Genomic DNA, 18,425 nt, shown 5'->3' on the forward strand with positions numbered 1-18,425 from the left:
ATGCGCTGTTTGTCTCCTTACGTAGAGAGGACCCCGGCGGGCGGAGACAGAGTCGGCCTCTGCCACACCTGAGGCAACTCTGCAGCCTCTCTGGACCCAAGTTCCCTCATCTGCAAATCAAATAAAACGGTTCAAGAGAGGACCTTTAGAGACGCTCAACAGATTTGAAATCCTCTGTGCAAACCGTTTCCCAGGGGCACCTGACCGGGGATTGAGGTCTTGGCATCTCCCCCTTTGAAACCTAGGGTATGTCAAAAATTTAAGTTCTGTCTGGTGTTGCTTTTCATGTAATTTATTGCACGTCCTTGAAATCTGGAAAACGAGAATCAGTACCCCTTCCTCTTCTCTCCTCAGAGCCTTATTAGGATAGTTGAGAAAGTGTGTGTGTGAACAAAGTCTTGAAAGGGATGTTTGTCAACAGATACACAGTTTTATATATATGTATACAACACACATGAATATAATGTCTTCATTGCTACCAGTGATAAGGTTTAATCATACTGTTTTTATTGTCTGAATCCTCCTGATGGTGTTTAGCCTTTATCGCACCTTTCAAGAGCCCCAGTATATGATATTTTCTGTTTGAAAACTAAGAAATCATGTTTCCAGGACCTTTGGAAGAGGAGGGGAAAAAGTTTGCTCTTCTGGTTATTTTTCGTACCACAAATATGGAAAAGAAATGTTGCCTGTGACCACACACATAACTTGGCTTCTTTGGTCAACATCCCTCCCCTGTGAGAGTGTGGCTAACACTGCAGTGCTTTAAGATGACAGACTCAAGATTCATCTCAAACAGATGCTTTTGGTATGTTTCAGACAAGTGACATTCTGGACCAGGCAAGTCGCCTTCCAAGTGTAAGGGATTCTATGCTTACACTTGCACTTAAACTTGTGATCCTTCAAATGATGGTGAAAAGCTGGGCTTCAGGTCAGGCAATGTAGGTTCAAATCTGGTCTTGACTTCTTCCCAGCTTTGTATTCAGGTGGATGCTTAGCCCTGAAGCCTCAGTTTCCTTGCCTACAAATTAGGCATGACAACTGCCTTGTATATTGTAAGGATTAATTGTGATGGCACACACATACAGCAAATGCTAGAAAACAATAATTGTAATTATTATAGGCCAAGATAATCTGAAGGGATTAGATTATTTCTTTCCCTGCCATAACCCATGAAGTACAACTTTCTAACTCTGGGTAATGTGCCACCGTTAGTTTTATGAGAGTGGGTTTAGATCTAATTAACAAAGTGAGCTGTCTTCATTCCATTTATTTCTGGGAAGTCTTGAGTTTAAATGGTTGAAGAGGGGGTGATGGGAGGGGAAAGGCCATGTTCTTGTTTTAAGAAAATGTTAATTTTCAGTTGCCAGACTGCCAGAAGTGATCTAGAGCCTTTTACTGTACTGGTCACCGCCAGCACCCGAGGTAGGGATGGCACACAGAATAGAAAATAGAAAAGTAAGAGGCAAGCACAGTTCTTAAAGCTTCTAGTGTGTGAGTCAGTCTGCTGCCCTGGCTGGTGTCTTAACCTTCCTTATTCATCTGTGTGTCCCCCAGTAGTGTCCAGGGGGGTCAATAACTGATCAATAACTGATGTTTGTTGACCACACAGAACTGACAGCGGCACCATCAAGAGAACATGTGCTTTGAGCTGCTTTTCCAAGAGTGGAAATGGATTTGCTTTGATCCATTCATGTGACCGGGGGCGTACTTTGTGAGGGTTAGCAAGGTAATACATGACCACTGAGTTTTTCAGGCAGAACAAGAGGCCTTGTCCTCCTTAGTCAGCCCCCTACTTACTTAACCAAACTGAATTAGGGCCCAAATGAGTTTCAAGGACTATTCAGGGAAGCTTAAAAGAGTATGAAGGAAGAAAAAGCAGAAGAAAGTGCTTAAACTAACTGGTTTGCCCCTAGAAACCCAGACTGGACTTTTAGAGAAGTTAGAAGGAGAAAGGCCTGTTTCATCCAGTTTGACTTCGCTGTGTCTGCTGCCCTTTGTTCTCTTTCTCCTTCTTCCCTAAATGGCCACCCACCCCCAGTCTCCTCCTGCTCCCTAAAAAGCGTTAGAGCACTTGAACCCATGAACTCTTTCTGTCTCCTGGTACAGCTAGTATCAAAGCAGACAGGGGATTCTGTTTCATGGGCTTTGAAGTCAGGCTTTTTTCTTTTAGAGTAGCTGTGTCCAAGGGGTGGGTAGAGTGGGAGAGAAACATCACAGGTCAAAATTTGGTTCCAAATCTGCGGAAATGGCTGGGGGCTGAAAAAAAGGATTTCTTCAGTATTCTGCTGCTTGAAATAAAGGCCTTGTTTTGGGTGGACTTTACCTGTGAGTCCTCTCAATTTCTTTCTCTTTTAAAGGACCCAGTCTCACTTTGCAGGTTGTAAACTCTTAATCTAGTGACCTGAGCGTGCCTTCCTAGGGCCTGTGTGGTTGGTTGCCTTGCACTCAGACAAGATTTGGGGTAAGGCTCAAACATACTCAAACCTTCAAGCAGAACATGTAGTTTGGGAAATGGAGTTTTTCCAACATTTGGATGATTTCAGTAGGCAGTGAACAAAACCCTTAACTCATGCTAAAAAGACAGCTGAGACTCAGGCTTGAGGAACACCCTGGAAACCCAACCCAGCATTATAAACTTTTTCTCTTTTTAATAAACAAACACCAGTTCTTTCCAAAAGAATAGACCATTGTAAAATCTAAAAGCAAAACAAAAATAAAACAAAAGGAAAAGAAACAGCCTTGGAAGCTGATGTCATTACTCTTAAAGCAAATTTGGGGGAGAAGCTGCAATTAACCGAGCTTTCAGACTTAAAGCTACATAAGTAAAGAAGGAAAGACCAGGTTTCACCTCAATTCAGTATTATCTAATACTGAACCCAGAGGAACTGTTCTTTATATCCTTTCTGATTGTTGTATACTCTTAAGCTCAGGTTAGGAAATGGTAAGTTCAAGTCTCAGCTATTTTTGTTTAGGCTGAATTGAGTTTTGTTGAAGGCCCCTTGACATCATTCAAATGTAGAGAACACTTAGTTTCACAGCCTACACCTTATGACTGAAGGTTTAGGTCTTGAGCCTTACCTCAAATCTTACCTCTAAAAGGAAACTGCTTGGAGAATTGGGAGGAAGTAAGTTCATCTTAGCTAATGACATGGTAAAATAAGTCCTACCGAGAAAATTACAGCCATGCCATTCTAGAATTAATCTTTACATCATTCTAGCTTAACGGTGAGAAAGCTGAGGGCTTGCTCATTTGCAACCTCTTGCTTGAATCACCTTAGTGCAGTATTTCACAGCTTTACATGCTTCCAAGGTTTAGCTCCCTTGAGAGTCGTTTTCTGTTTCCCTTCCTTCAGCCTTCTCAGGCTGGGGATGATGCCGATTCCTGGGCACCACCTCTAAATTCTGAAATCCCTACTGTACCCACAGTGCAGGAACCAACCTGTTTACCTCTGAGTCCTTCATTGTGGCTTCCCCCGTGCTGCCTCACATAGTAGATACTCAGTATATTCCAGGGCGGGGGGTTACTGTATAATAGGTTCTTTTTAAAAGGAATCTTTGGAGATCATTTTGTGTGTTTAATAACCTGTTTCATGGTTTTGTGAATCTGGGATTTTCATAGATAAGTGTTGTTCCTGTTTTCAATGTATTGAGATTTATATGGATTTATCTTTGTTCTCTAGATTAATTGGAACATTATTGAAGCTTATTTAAAAGTTTAGGAAATTTAGCATTATGGTCAAAAACAACTTGGATCAGAGTATGTCCTTTAGTTGGTGCTCTTCTCGAAGATGTCCTCAGCTGGGTCCACAGCCCTTCCTCCCTCACCCCCATCCCATTAGTTGATTTGAATCCCTGTTTATTTCACATTTGCATGCCAAATTTTAACAGGAAACAAACAGCCCTTGGGTATGTTTTCTGGATGCTTGGTTCTGTGTTTTTCCTGACCTCCTTTCCCCTCCGCCACTTCGTTTGAACCGGTACTTGGGAGGCTTGTTTACTGGATTGGAGAATGAGATGCTTGGCTGGGGTTGGTGCGGATATAGTGCCCTCTGGTGGAATTTTGTGAGAATTGCAAATTTCTCCGTATGACCTTAGAGGTGTTTGGGAAGTCTTAGCGGGCCTTCAAGGCTTCTCTGTTACATCTCAAATACTATATAGTAAATTAATAACATTGAAGTTTATTATCTACACTGGATATTTAAGAGATAATATGTTGGGGGTATTAATTGATTACTTGGTTTGTTTATCATTATAAAATTTGACCTCAGGTGACTAGAAACAGGCTGCCGGCAGCATCTGTGCTTTTTCATCATCTCCCATCAATGTGTATGAGAGGTAAACAGAAAAGGAGTTCCCCCACAAAAGGTAATTGAAAAGAATCTAGGAACCAAGAGTTAAGCAGAAATAGCAAGGATCAGAAAATTTGGTCACAAACAATTCTTATTCTCAGCCCTCACTCAGATCTGAGCCCAGACATTTAAGGCCTAGCTAGAGGTTGAGAGCCTGCCAGACTATCATTCCTAGGGGAGACTTTGGGGGTGGTCATGGACAGAAAGTGACAGACGCACTCTTTGGGGGGTCTATAGAGTATTTGTACTATGCCTTTTGCTCCAGCTGGGCTTTCTGGCTGACTTTCTTCCTTTATTTCCTTTCTTTCAACAGTTTATTTATCTGACTGTGAAGGGTCTTAGTTGCAGCAAGCGGGATCTTCATTGCCTCATGCAGATCTTTCATTGCTGGCACCGCAGGCTCTTTAGTTGCAACATACGGGCTCCCTAGTTTTTGCACACAGGCTGCGGAGCACACGGGCTTCAGTAGTTGCAGCATGCAGGCTTCGTTGCTCCAAGGCATGTGGGATCTTAGTTCCTCAAACACGGATCAAACCTGCATCCCCTGCACTGCAAGGCGTATTGTTTACCACTGGGCCACCAGGCAGGTCCCTCAACAATTTCATTTTGAGGGTCACTCCCTTTTCCATTGCCATCGGCACAGTCACCGTGGCCCAGAGGACATAGTCACTGGCTTCAGTCAGACACACCTGCACTTGAATTCCTGTTTTGCCCTGTACCAATTACAAGGCTTGGACAAGTCAACCTGCTGAGTCTCAGCGCTCTAGAGGTTCCTTATAGAAACACGTGTGAGGATTAAAAAAATAATAACAGAGTAAACATTTCAGAAACAGCTTAGTGGATTTCCTTATCCCAAGAATGAGGAAGAAACTGGGCCCATTGTTAAGGAGGTGACTCAGGCTTTAGGACTGTTGGTGTCTTCCAGAGGTTCCCAGAACCTTGGGTCTGTCCAGTAACACGTTTTGAAGGAACAGGAATGCGGAAATTCTGGAAGCAAATAAGCCTTTATTAAGCATCACCTATGGTACATATTTGGTGCATACATAGGAAGTTATGTAACTTGGCTATGACAAAGTCCTTACCTCTTAGGAGACTACACTCAAGGTGGTGAGGAAAAACCTGCTCAGGGAAAATGATTGCAGAAACAGAACAAAGCAAAGTGTCAGCTGTGTGAGCAAATTAACAAGGCAGGTGTAGCATAAGTGCTTAGGAGTTCCAGAACAAGGGAGTCAGTAGGAATGCTTGGAGAAGGCCTCCTTGGAGGTGCTCAGTGGGATTGGGATGAAGGTGGCTTTTATGCTGGGTACCAAAGAACATGGCAAAGATGTGATTGTGGGATGGCTTTCTGTGAGACGCTAGACAGTGAAATTTGCCACGACCCAAGGGGGACAGGATCTAGTAAATTATATGCACCGTGGTAGTGATGGTGACTGGTATATGAGTACGAAAGGAGGAAGTTGGAGAGAGATTGAACTTCAATTTGAATTCTATAAAAGTTTTAAGCCTGCAAATTTGAAATGTCACCATAGCAAAGCATTAATAAAGTTTTACTTTATTAATTTGAATTTGAAATGAAGCCAATCATTAGAAAGTTGGGGTGGGGGGTGGCGGAGAGAAGAGTTGGCAAAGTATCATTTCAACCAATATAGATTATAAATTCTATGTATCTTTCTTCCATATGGTGGTGCCACTTTGCTAAGCAAGCAGACGTACCCACTATTCTTTGTCAGGATGAGACAAATGATTCCAGTTTTGAGTTGTGAGAAATCAATATTCCATCAGGTAAAAGGCAGACAGTCACTTGTGCCTGGAGAAGCATCTGGTGGTGAATAACAGACTCTCCTCTCACCCCTTCATAGCCCCCCCTTCTATTGCATTCTCTCCCCCTATGACTCTCCTTGCACACTTCCTCTTACTCCCATCTCCCAACCCCATCAATCCTTTCAGCATCCCCTTCTCGTCTCCCCAATGTTTAGATGTTCAGAGACAGGAGGTGCACTGGCAGGTGGAGACCAGTGGCTCTCCTTTATGGCCACTATGTCTTCACCAGGGACCAAAGAGGGTACAGTGCAAGTCTGGAAGAACCCACAAAGGGGTAGATGGGGTAGACAGTGAGCCAGGCATTCCAAGCCCTGTCTCAGGGTGAACTCTTTGAAAGGAGAGCCTGGTCATCTTTCTCTGACTGCTCCACTTCCTGTAGCAATTGGTAGAGGGGTCTCCTGGAGTATATGTAACATGGAGCTTCTCTGGACCCCTTCAGCTTCCAGCTAGGATGGTAGCAACGATGCCAAAAGGAAGACACTCCATAGATTCCCAGCAGGCACAAAGCATTGATCATCACATGCCAGCAGAAGAAGGTGGTAATAAACATGATGTCACTAATGTCATCATCCTCCCACGGGTAGCCAGAGACTGGTTTGTAGAGAATGAAGCCCGCCTGTACCAGCCAGGAACCCATCATCTGAAACAGAAAGGTCTCAATCACAGCGAGTTGAAACGTATCGGGAGCCCACAGCTCGGCAGTGAACACCAGCATCAGCAGCAGCACCACCAAGATGAGCAGAGAGTGAACCTGCAGCTCCACCCCCGCAGAGTCCTGGACATGCGACGCCAACAGCAGCAGGAGCACGTAGAAGGTCAGCACCAAGATCCCTTTCTCTAGGGGCACACAGCGCTGAGGCAGCAAGTTTTTGCTCACGATGTCTATACAGCCATTGAGGGTAAGGAGGATGAACATGGTGAGGTGCTGCCACTGTTTGGCATACGTGAATCTCGGTGGCAGGTCCCTGTTCATCAGTGTCAACCCTCTCTCAACGCAGCTGATCTCATACGCCATCAAGCCAGAGCCAGCCAGCATCTTCAGCAAACCTCCGTGGGACAGTTTCCACAGCCTGGCCCATCTCCCTTTATTCTTGGGAGGCAAAGAAGAATCTGGGAAAGAGTTGCTGAATATCACAGCTTTGGAGACCACTACTGCTCGATATAGTCCATATGCAAATAGGAACAACCCTGGATACACGTGACCGATAAAGGTTCCCATTGAATCACAAATTGATCTAATGAAGGCGAGAAGCGTAAAACCCAGGCACGTCCTTCTAGGGCCACCTCAAGGTCTGGACTTTGGATAGAGTTGCCTTCCACCAACTTTTATCGTTTTGCCCCACCCACTGCTCCCCCACAGAGAGGAAATGCTTCTTGAAACAAGCCTACGACTTTAGTGGCATAAAGCCTCATTGTTCCATTCCATTCTGGAACACTGGGAATTAACTGGCTTCTGCCAAAGAAGAAAGCTGGTGAACGTGCCTTTAGAAGCCCTCTCTAGGGCCCTTGGGGTGCTTCTGGTCATACTTGTCCCTTTCTCCCATGGCTTCCTCCCCCTAGGACTGCGTACCCAGCACTCAGAGGAGAGAGGAGGATGGAATGGGACTAGGGGTTGCCATGGTCTCGAGAGGAAGCCTGAGCACTCACAAATCCTTGGGTGTCCTTCGGCACCTCTCAAACATAACTCTGGCCCAATCATAGGGTTTTCTTTCTGGACACATATAGTTAAAAACATTTGTATACATGATCATATTTCGCACCTATCTGGCTTTTCTATTGTTCTTTTGTAGACTTGCTTTGAGGATCACCAAGAAAGCTCACTTCCTCTCCACCCCTTATCTCTCTACATTCCCACATTTGTCTCCCTATGTCAGCATCTCTAATGGCCAGTAAATGGACCTGAAAAGCTACCTTTTGATGCTGATTTTAGGGACTGGATATTTTGTACTGTGTCAACCTGACTAAGCTTGAGCCATGTTTCCCAGAGTTACCTTCCCTATATGGTTTAAGATTGAGTTGACTGCAAGAGAAGTTTAGATAAGAATCTGAACGTGAAAGTAAAGCAGCAACCTAATACACTCTGAGGGTACCAGGTGCCCCTACAGCTCACACATTCAGTTACTGATCTGCTTACCTTGGTATGGGCAGTCAGGCCTATAGCTCCCTCAGCTTCTCTTCGTGTAAAGGACACAAGCTTCTGCAAGCCAACTGCCACTGAACTGTGAGGTGACGAGAGGAAGACAAGCTATAGCCTGTTTTCACAGGTTGCAATTTGTCCTTGCTCTTTCCCAATTTTTTTTTTTTTGTGTGTAACATACTTCTTCCTGACTGCTGCCACACATAGATGAAAGGACCGCCAGCCCACCACACAGAAGAGAGCCAAAAGCCTTCCATAGACTTCTTCACTCCAAATGCGTAAGGTCTAATATCCTTGAAAAATTCATATTCCCATGATCCATCTCTAACTGATAAAAGAAATTAAGGTGTAATCCCTAAAATGTTGGTTCTGTCGAGAGGAGTGACTCCAGTGAGCTGGTGTTGGCCATTCGGATTCTAGCATGGATTAGCCCATCAGTTTCATTTATCTATGACTCCACTGGTGTCTAATGCACCTCAGAAGACAGAGTCCTAGGTATTGGTAACAGCCAGCTGAGTATAAGAAAGAGAATGATGAAGAACAAAGTACAGGGAATGTGAAGCCTATGATGGTTTTGGGTTTATTGTAGGAGGTACAAGCAGTAGGAGTTTCTCTGGGGGTGATAATAATGGTGAAGGAAGAGGAAGTTCACCCCTCAACATGAACAGTACTGACCTCACAGTCTGCATAACCATCCTTCTTCAAGGTACAAGCAATGCTGTGGGGCAGAGAGGCAGCACCTGTATGCTGATAGTGCCCCTAGTGAAAAGGAGGAGAATTTACATGCAGCTCACAGCACCCTCTGAGACCTCACTCCTACGCAACTACTTGTACATTGTCAAGTCTAATCAATACCAGAAAAAAAGTTAAATCTTTCTGCCTTTGAGGATGACAGCAATTCAGATTTCTTCTTGCTATTGAGAGATTTGGTGGGGCTAGGGATTTGAGTGTGAAAGTAAATTAGGAAGAGCTTAATTCAAGGGAGTTTTCTCTTTTAAAATTTTTAACATTAGGTATTTTTTATTCAATGTATAGTCATTGTAGAAAAATGAGGTAAAATACATTCACAAAAAGAAAGCAATACAAGTCATCTGTAATTCCATAAACTGGAGGTGACAACTGTTTTCTTTAAGATACAGAAACACAGTTCTAAGAAGGCAGCATGAAGAAGTGAAAAATGCATCAACTGAAAGTCAGAAATTTGAGTTCTCCTTTGACTTGCTGCATGTCATACCTTTCACCTGAAAATAAAAATTTTGTTGAACTTAACCTTCTATTAAAGTGAAAATAAACAGCATGAATATCGTTGCACAGAAAGGAGAATAATTATCTCCTGTCTCCATCTCCCTTTTGGTGAATTATCAAAACACCGTGAGAGCACCATAGGGCTCGATGATCAGAGGAAGGAGATTCAAGGGGAAAATCTGAGTGACACTTCTGAAGCAAGTCAGGAGGCAAGAACCCCAGGGATTGTCTTGGGTTTTTGGATTTGATCTGGGAGAAGCACAAGATGTATTGCTCTTCTGCATATCAGCAGGGCTGGGACAGGAAGTACATGGTCTGCAGGCCTCAAGAGGAGCCACATTTGCTCATTCTTACTGTTGCTTCTACTACTTTGAGGCTGTGATCCTAGTGAGTAGGAGCAGCAGAGCTTCCTCCAGCTCCCACACTCTCCTTGACAGTTGTTCCTGGCAACTGTGAGCCAGAGGCCAGAGGAGGAGAGAAAATAGCAGCATTGACCCAATAGCAATGTGAGGTTGAAAGTGGCACATATGAGGACAAGAAGCCCCACTTCAGGTCCCGTCCGGGTTGTTCAGGCACCAAATCTGCATGTTGTTCATTACAACGTGAACATCCTGATCAAGACTTTGAAGATAAGAATCACCCACCCCAAACCAGACACTGCCCATGAGTAGCCGAGAAGGAAGCCAAAGGTAGTGAATGATTAGCAGAGCTGGCAGACAGCTCCAGGGTCTGTGGACACTGCGTGCCTGGAGAGAGCTTCATGAGGAAAACTCAGGTTGACCACAGGAACCCATAGAAGTCCTTCTCAGCTTGGTTGCTCCATGGTGAGACTTCCCTCAGACCTGCCTCCCCCAGCCACCACCCCATGTAATTGAAGGCCCCTAGGCACAGCCACTGCCGTTTATCTGGCATGAAATACCAGAATGAGCCAGAATGCCTTCAGAAATTCAGTAAATATGAATTTACTAACTGCTGTGGATTCTACTGAGTACAGCAGGCATATAAAAAAGTATATGATGTAGTTATCCTCAAAGGGCTTCCCATTTGAAGGCACACATCTCTACACACACACACACACACACACACACTCAAACAAAACATTAGGGACGTATTTACCTTGGTTCCATAGTAATCAAATGTCACATAGGTAATTTTAAATGTTCTAAAGCATTTGATAAAATTCAACATTTATTGATGATAAACTCTTGCCAAAGTGGGTACAGAAGGGAACATATCTCAACATAATAAAAGGTATTTATGACAAACTCACAGCTTACATATTACTCAACAGTGAAAAGCTGAAAGCTTTCCTGCTAAAATCTAGAACAAGATATAGATGTCCACTCTCACTACTTTTATTTAACATAGTGTTGGAGGTCCTAGTCACAGTAATCAGGTAAGAAAAAGAAAAGTTATCCAAAGTAGAAGGGAATAGGTAAAATTGTCACTATATGCAGATGACATGATATTATAAATAGAAAACCATAAAGACTCCGAAATTACTAGAACTGATAAATGAATTAAGCAAGGTAACAGGATAGGATAAAGATTAACATGCAGAAATCTGTTGCATTTCTTTGCACTAACAATGAAATATCAGAAAGGGACAGTAAAAATCCCTTTTAAAATCACATAAAAAAAAAAAATAGGAATAAACCTGACCAAGGAGGTGAAAGACCTATATGCTGAGAAGTATAAAACACTGATAAAGGAAACTGAAGATTATGCAAAAAAATGGAAAAAATATCCCATGCTCTTGGAAGAATTCATGTTGTTAAAATGGCCATACTACCTAAAGTAATCTACATATTTAATGTGATCTTTATCAAATTACCCATGACATTTTTCACATAACTAGAACAAATAATCCTAAAATTTATATCAAACCACAAAAGACCCAGAATTACCAAAGAAATCCTGAGGAAAAAGAACAAAGCTGGAGGCATAACCCTCCCAGACTTCAGATAAGACTACAAAGCTACAATAATCAAAACACTGTGATATTGGCAGAAAAACAGACATATGGGTTAATGGACGAGATAGAGGGCCCAAAACACCCATGATAATTCATCTTCCACAAAGGAGGCAAGAATATACAATGGAGAAAAGACAGTCTCTTAGCAAGTTGGGAAAATCTGGACAACTGCATGTAAATCTATGAAGTTAGAACACTCTCTCACATCATACACAAAAATAAACTTAAAATGGCTTAAAGACTCAAATATAAGACATAACACAACAAAACTCCCAGAAGAGAACATGGGCCAAATATTCTCTGACATCAATCTTAGTAATGTTTTCTTAGGTCAGTCTCCCACGGCAATAGAAATAAAACCAAAAATAAACAAATAGGACCTAATTAAACTTAAAAGCTTTTGCACAGCAAAAATTTGATAAAGGAAACCATAAACAAAGCAAAGGAAACCATAAACAAAGCAAAAAGACAACCTATGGACTGGGAGAAAATATTTGCAAATAATGTGACCAACAGGGCTTAATTTTCAAAATATACAAACAGTTCATACAAGTCAGTAACAAAGAATTAAACAGACCAATAAAAAAAAATGGGCATTTCTCCCAAAGAAGACATACAAATAACCAGTAGGCATATGAAAAGATGCTCAATATCACTAATTATTAGAGGAATGCAATCAGAATTATGAGATATCACCTCACGCCAATCAGAATGACCATCATTAAAAAGTCTACAATTAACAAATGCTGGAGAGTGTGTGAAGAAAAGGCAGCCCTCCTACACTGTTGGTGGGAATGAAATATGTGCAGCTACTATGAAAAACCGTATGGAGGCTCTTTTAAAAGCTAAAAATAGAGTTGCCATATGATCCAGCAACCCCACTCCTGGGCATATATTTGGAGAAAGTTATAAAAAGCATACTTGTAACCCAATGTTCATAGCAGCACTATTTACAATAGTCAAGACGTGGAAGCCACTTAAATGTCCATTGACAGATGAATGGATAAAAGAGATGTGATGTATACATACAATGGAATACTGCTCAGCCATAAAGAAGAATTATTGCGATTCGCAGCAACATGGATTTAACTCAAGACTATCATACTAAGTGAAGTAAGTCGGGAAAACAAAGACAAATACCATATGATACCCTTTATAAGTGGAATCTGAAATATGATAAAAGTGAACTTATTTACAAAGCAGAAACAGACTCAGAGACATGGAAAACAAACTTATGGTTACCCCAAACGGGAGAAGGGGTGGAAGAGGGATAAATTAGGAGTTTGGGATTAGCAGATACACACTGCTGTATATAAAACAGATAAACAACAAAGTCCCACTTATAACTCATGGAACTATATTCAATATCCTGTAATACACCATAATGGAAAAGAATATGAAAAATGACATAAATTATGTAACACATATAATACATATACATTATATGATATATATATAACTGAAGCACTTTACACCAGAAACTGACACAACATTGTAAATCAACTATACTTCAATAAAAAATTTAAAAGTAAAAAAGATTTTCTAACAGCAACATTAAAAAGGTGAAATTAGTTTTAATAAGATATATTTAACTCAATATGTCCACAATATCATTTCCACATGTAATCAATATAAAAGTTATAAATGAATTATTTTTAATAAATGAAGTATTTGATTCCATATTTCATACTAAGTGTACAAACTCCAGTGTTATGTTTTACACATAACAGCACATTTCATTTCAGACAAGCCGTGTTACATGCTCAATAGCTACTTGTGGTTAGTGGTCGCCATATTGTATTATGTAGATTCAGACAGTATAGAATGACAAGTTAAGTGAATTTTAAAGTTTTAGTGAAAAGAACAGTTCCTGGTGGGGGTAGAAATTTGTTCAGAAATGGTATCTAGACAGCTACACTATAAACTCAATGGTTGTAGGATTTTAGTATGAACATCTTTTAAATTACTTTCTGTTTGCAAGGGGCACTGTCATTATCATCAGCATCAAAAAATGACTACAGTTCACCTTGCTGCTAGGCAGAAACCCACCACAGGAAGAGAGCAAGCCAGAGGTGGAGCCTTGAGCAAAACCACATAGGGAGTGGGTCTGTGGAAATCAGAATAAGGTCAGAGCCCATGTTTATGTGCCAGATTTTCATCTTAATTTCAAATAAGCATTACTAAGCCTTGGGGTTTGTCACTAACTTACTAAACAAAGCCATGAGAGATGGAAACAACATTCTTAATTCTAAGTTTGAAGGGACATATTTGCTTTATTTCTCCTGGCACACCAGTTCATAATTCTCCTCTTTGGAATTTCCTATAATAGGAGCTTTATACCTCATTGCATGGCTTGACCTAAGCCTCAAACCATGGCTTAGGTTTCACAGTTGGTTTAATAGATTTCAGGGTGATCACATTTCAAAAGCTGCTTTTTTTCCTGAAAACTTTTGGCAAGGTGGGAACACGTATTCATGTTATCTCTGTTATACCTATTTCTTCCTTTATGACTATGGTATTAACTCTCACCTGTGGCTGAGGACAGAACTCAAGGACCCTGAGTCTGTTCCTCTATAGATCAATCCTTTTCCATCCCAGAATATGCATCCCCAAATTAGGAGTTAACCTTTGTGCTGTCTTGTGAAGGATTCTTAATTCTGCAATTTGGGAACCTCACTGTAAACTTCAAAATTCCCTGTGGGAGATGCATCTGGCTCACCATTGAATATTCTTGTTCTCCTCCCACAGTATAGGTTGTTGCTGGGGAGTTGCCATCCAGCCAGGGACCATGTTATCTGACAATTCTGTGACTGAGTCTGGGCCAGTGGGATGTGTATGGAATTGATATACACCACTTTAAGACATGGCCCATAGAAAGCTCTCTCCTATTTTTCACCCTTTCTTCTTCCATATCTGCTGGCTGAATATAGAAGATTGTGAGGCACTAGAGAAGGACAGAGTCACAAGATAGGAAGAGTCTGACTTCTGAGAGACTAGGTGAAAGGCTGCCTATGCTACTGTGTGCTTCGTCACTCAGTCGTGTCCGACTCTTTGCAACCCCATGGACTGTAGCCCGCCAGGGTCCTCTGTCCATGGGGTTCTCCAGGCAGGAACACTGAAGTGTGTTGCTGTTTCCTTCTCCAGGGGATCTTCCCAACCCAGGACTCGACCCAGGTCTCTTATCTCCTGCATTGGCAGATGGGTTGTTTACCACTAGCACCATCTGGGAAGTTGATCTACTAACTAGAAATGCTAGGATTTAATTTTATGAGTGTGGGAGAAATAACCTTCTGTGGTGGTAAGCTGATGTGATTTAAGAGTTTATCTGTTTTAAATCAATTAATCTACATTGTCTACCAAGCCTCCAACAGGCCCACTGGGAGCAGATATAAATGTATCTCTTGGCCATCAACTTTGATGTGCAAACTACCTGAAGGGTGAAGTTGGTTGCTCCCGCCCAACTCCCTCCTCGCCTTCAGTATCCCGAAGTCTAGAATTCTCATGTACCCTGTCCATGCTACAGTTTCTGAGGCCAGAAAAGTGAATTCTTAAAGTTGCCTTATAACTATGGATAGAGAGCACAAGAACTTGATGGTTCCAAAGCTTCTCATTCTCATTATGACCTTTGCTTCATTTTGGACACAATCTTCCAATAATAGGGCTACACATCTTAATGAGGTACAGTGTTTCTCATCATTGACCAGTGTTGGATAAACCTTCACCCCAAGGACTTCCCTGGTGGTCCAATGACTGAGACTCTGTGCTGCCAATGCAGGGGGCCTGGATTCAACCCATGGTCAGGGAATTAGGGGCTTCCCAGGTGGCGCTAGTAGTAAAGGACCACCCCCACCCCCACCCCACCCCCCCGCTAACGCAGGAGATGTAAGAGACCTAGGTCCAATCCCTGAATCAGGAAGATCCCCTGGAGGAGGGCACGGCAACCCACTCCAGTATTCACACCTGGAGAATCCCATGGACAGAGGAGCTTGATGGGCTTAGAGTCACCAAGAGTCAGACATGATTGAAGTGATTTCACACACACATATGCAGGGAACTAGGTCCCACAATTAAGAGTTTGTTTGTTGCATGCTACAATGAAGATTGAAGATTCCCAGTGCCAACCCAGCACAGGCAAATAAATAAATATTTTCAAAACGAACAAGCAAAAACCCACTTCATCTGAAACTAATGCTACCAGTAATTAATTTTTTATTACTGTGCCACAAATTAGCATATAATTAGGAGATTAACCAACACAAGTTTATTATCTCACATTTTCCATGGGTCAGGAATCTAATATGGGTTAGTTGAGTCCTTTGCTCAAAATCTCATCAAGCTGAAATTAAGGTGTTAGCTGGCTCAGGATCCTCTTGCAAGCTCACTGGCTGTTGGCAGAATTCAGCTCCTTGCTGTTCTAGGACCAAAGCTCCCATATCTTGCTGGCTGCTAGTGACTAAAGGTTTGCCCACACTTCCTTGCCATGTGACCCTCATTGGAAGTTCACAGCTTGCCTTTGTCCAGGCCAACAGGAGTGTATCTCCTTCATGATTCACCTTGTAATGACCTTACCTGACTAAGTCAGACCTATTCAGGACACTCTTCCTTTTCACTAACTCACAATTCATCTGATTAGTATCATGGAAGTGATATCCCATTATATTCTGTAGTCCCACTCACACTCTAGGGGAGGAGATTATACAGAATATGTATACCAGGGGCAGGAATCTTGGGAGCCGTCTAGAATTCTGCTTACCACACCATCCAATCCTCCTTTCTGTTCATTATTATAAGTCACAATATAATTTGTACATCTTTGTGTCTTTCTCATTATTTTATTATTATATTGCTAATACCTTCATAGTAGTAGTGGTGTTAGTCACTCAATCATGTCCAACCAGGGGATTTTCCCGACTCAGCGATTGAACTTGAGTCTCTTGCATTGCAAGCAGGTACTTTACCATCTGAGCCTTTTAGTACCTGGAAAAGCAACTCTTTTAGGATTTTTTTTTATTGAATTAATTAACCCTTTGGTCTTCTTGATTGAACTTGGATGACCCACATAATGTGTTACCTGCAAGATTACAAAATTAATCTCCTTCATTGTATGTTTACTTTTTTGAAATTCATTTGTAAAAATTTTTCTCTTTTCATTGTTTCAAATATCTGGGAGTAAATTCTGTTTAAGGTTTCTGGCCGCCAGTGCAATTACTTCACTGGTGTTTTAGATAGAGTGCCAACAGGAAATAGATGGCAACCCAAGAAGGGATAGTTCAAGGAAGGTTTTAATTTTTATTTATTTTTTCTGAGTTGTGTGGCCTGTGGGATCTTAGCTCCCTGAGTAGGGATGAAACCTGCACCCGCTGCAGTGGAAGCACAGCCTCTTAACTAGTGGATCACCAGGAAAATCCCAAAGGAAAGTTTAATAAAGATTCTTCTCTTATAGATGTGGATAGGGTATGTGAAGTGAAGTGAAAGTCGGATCAGTCATGTCTGACTCTTTGCGACCCCATGGACTGTAGGTCACCAGTCTCCTCTGTCCATGGAATTCCCCAGGCAAGAATACTGGAGTTGGGTAGCCATTCCCTTCTCCATGGGATCTTCCCGACCCGGGGATCGAATCCTGGTCTCCTGCATTGCAGGCAGATTCTTTACCATCTAAGCCATCAGGGAAGCCCAAAAAGGATAGCTGAGTAACCACTGGAGCTATTACAACCTCTAGGGCCCAAGGGACATGAAATGAGAGAATTTCCTCGGTGTGTGCAAGGATAGTGTCATGGGTTGAATGATGGCCCCCAAGAAGATATTGTCAAATGCTAACCCCAGAACCTGTGAATGTGACCTTGTTTGGCAAAGGGGTGTTTGCAGACATAATTGAAGATCTTCAGGTAAGATTATCCTGGATTTAGAGTGGGTTCTAAACCAATGACAGATGAGCTTATAAGAGAAAGGCAGAGGGAGGTTTGAAACACAAAGGCACACAGAGGAGCAACGTGAAGGTGGAGGCAGACAGTGAAGTGATGTATCTCCAAGCTAAGGAACACCGAGGATTTCCAGCAGCCATCAGAAGTTAGGACAGAAGTGTGGGACAGATGTTCTCTGAGAGCCTTCAGACAGGAGCAGCGCTGACTGCACCTTGATGTAGGACTTCTGGCAGCCATAACTGTGAGGGCATGAATTCCTGTTGTTTTAGGCCACCAAGTTTGTGGTCATTTGTCATGGCAGCTTAGGAAGCTAATACTGATTGTGTTGTGGTGGAGGGGTACGGCCAGCCTGAAGTGAGCCCAGAGATAGAAGCTAAGAGAATAATGTCCCAATCTCAACTCTTATTTCCATCCTCCTACTGGGGCTAGTCATTGGCCAAAAGCCAGAGGATAAGTGAGCTCAGTGATGTGTAATATACAAAGTCAGTCTCCTGGGAGAGGAAGCAGGATAGAGGAGAAAAATGAATTTGAAGGGGAAAATTAAAAGTATATGACACACCTCTTTTTAGGTTACGGTAGACTAACCATAGATCCTGTTTTGTCTGGAGTAGTTTGGTTTTTACCTGTTGTTTCAGTGGAAAAATTAATTTTGTATTTTTTCTCTCTCAAGTGTCCAAGTTTGAGTGATAAATTATATAGTCACACTAATTATAGATTGAAATCCAATTGGTTCATTATTCAAATGGAGATAAAATCTGCTGTAGCGTATGTTAAGCAAGTCACACCTATCAAGATGTTTTTTTCTCTTGACTACCCTATGGTCCTAACCATTCTTGACAGCTGTAAGAACTTTTAAGACTTTCTGAAGTAAACAAGAATACACCTGTCTCCAAAACCTGCATCATATGCCCTGTATTTCCTGCATTTAACTTTTTTCACTTCATTTTAGAGCTCTTTTCATGTCAGGACACAGGTCT

General features: G+C 42.0%; 1 protein-coding gene across 1 annotated transcript; it reads right to left on the minus strand.

The window, feature by feature from the left end:
- Positions 1–6,486: 6,486 nt before the first annotated feature.
- On the minus strand, positions 6,487–7,389 carry TEDDM1 (transmembrane epididymal protein 1). The gene has a single exon (XM_061161265.1). The coding sequence runs from the start codon at positions 7,387–7,389 to the stop codon at positions 6,487–6,489; it is 903 nt and encodes a 300-aa protein (XP_061017248.1).
- Between the last annotated feature and the right edge of the window lie 11,036 nt (positions 7,390–18,425).

Source organism: Dama dama, chromosome 14 (assembly GCF_033118175.1).
Source record: "Dama dama isolate Ldn47 chromosome 14, ASM3311817v1, whole genome shotgun sequence".
NCBI classification, from domain to species: Eukaryota; Metazoa; Chordata; class Mammalia; order Artiodactyla; family Cervidae; genus Dama; species Dama dama.

Bases quoted from the DNA above. Each gene is read 5' to 3' on its own strand.
- TEDDM1 (XM_061161265.1), bottom strand. From the start codon at position 7,389: ATGGGAACCTTTATCGGTCACGTGTATCCAGGGTTGTTCCTATTTGCA.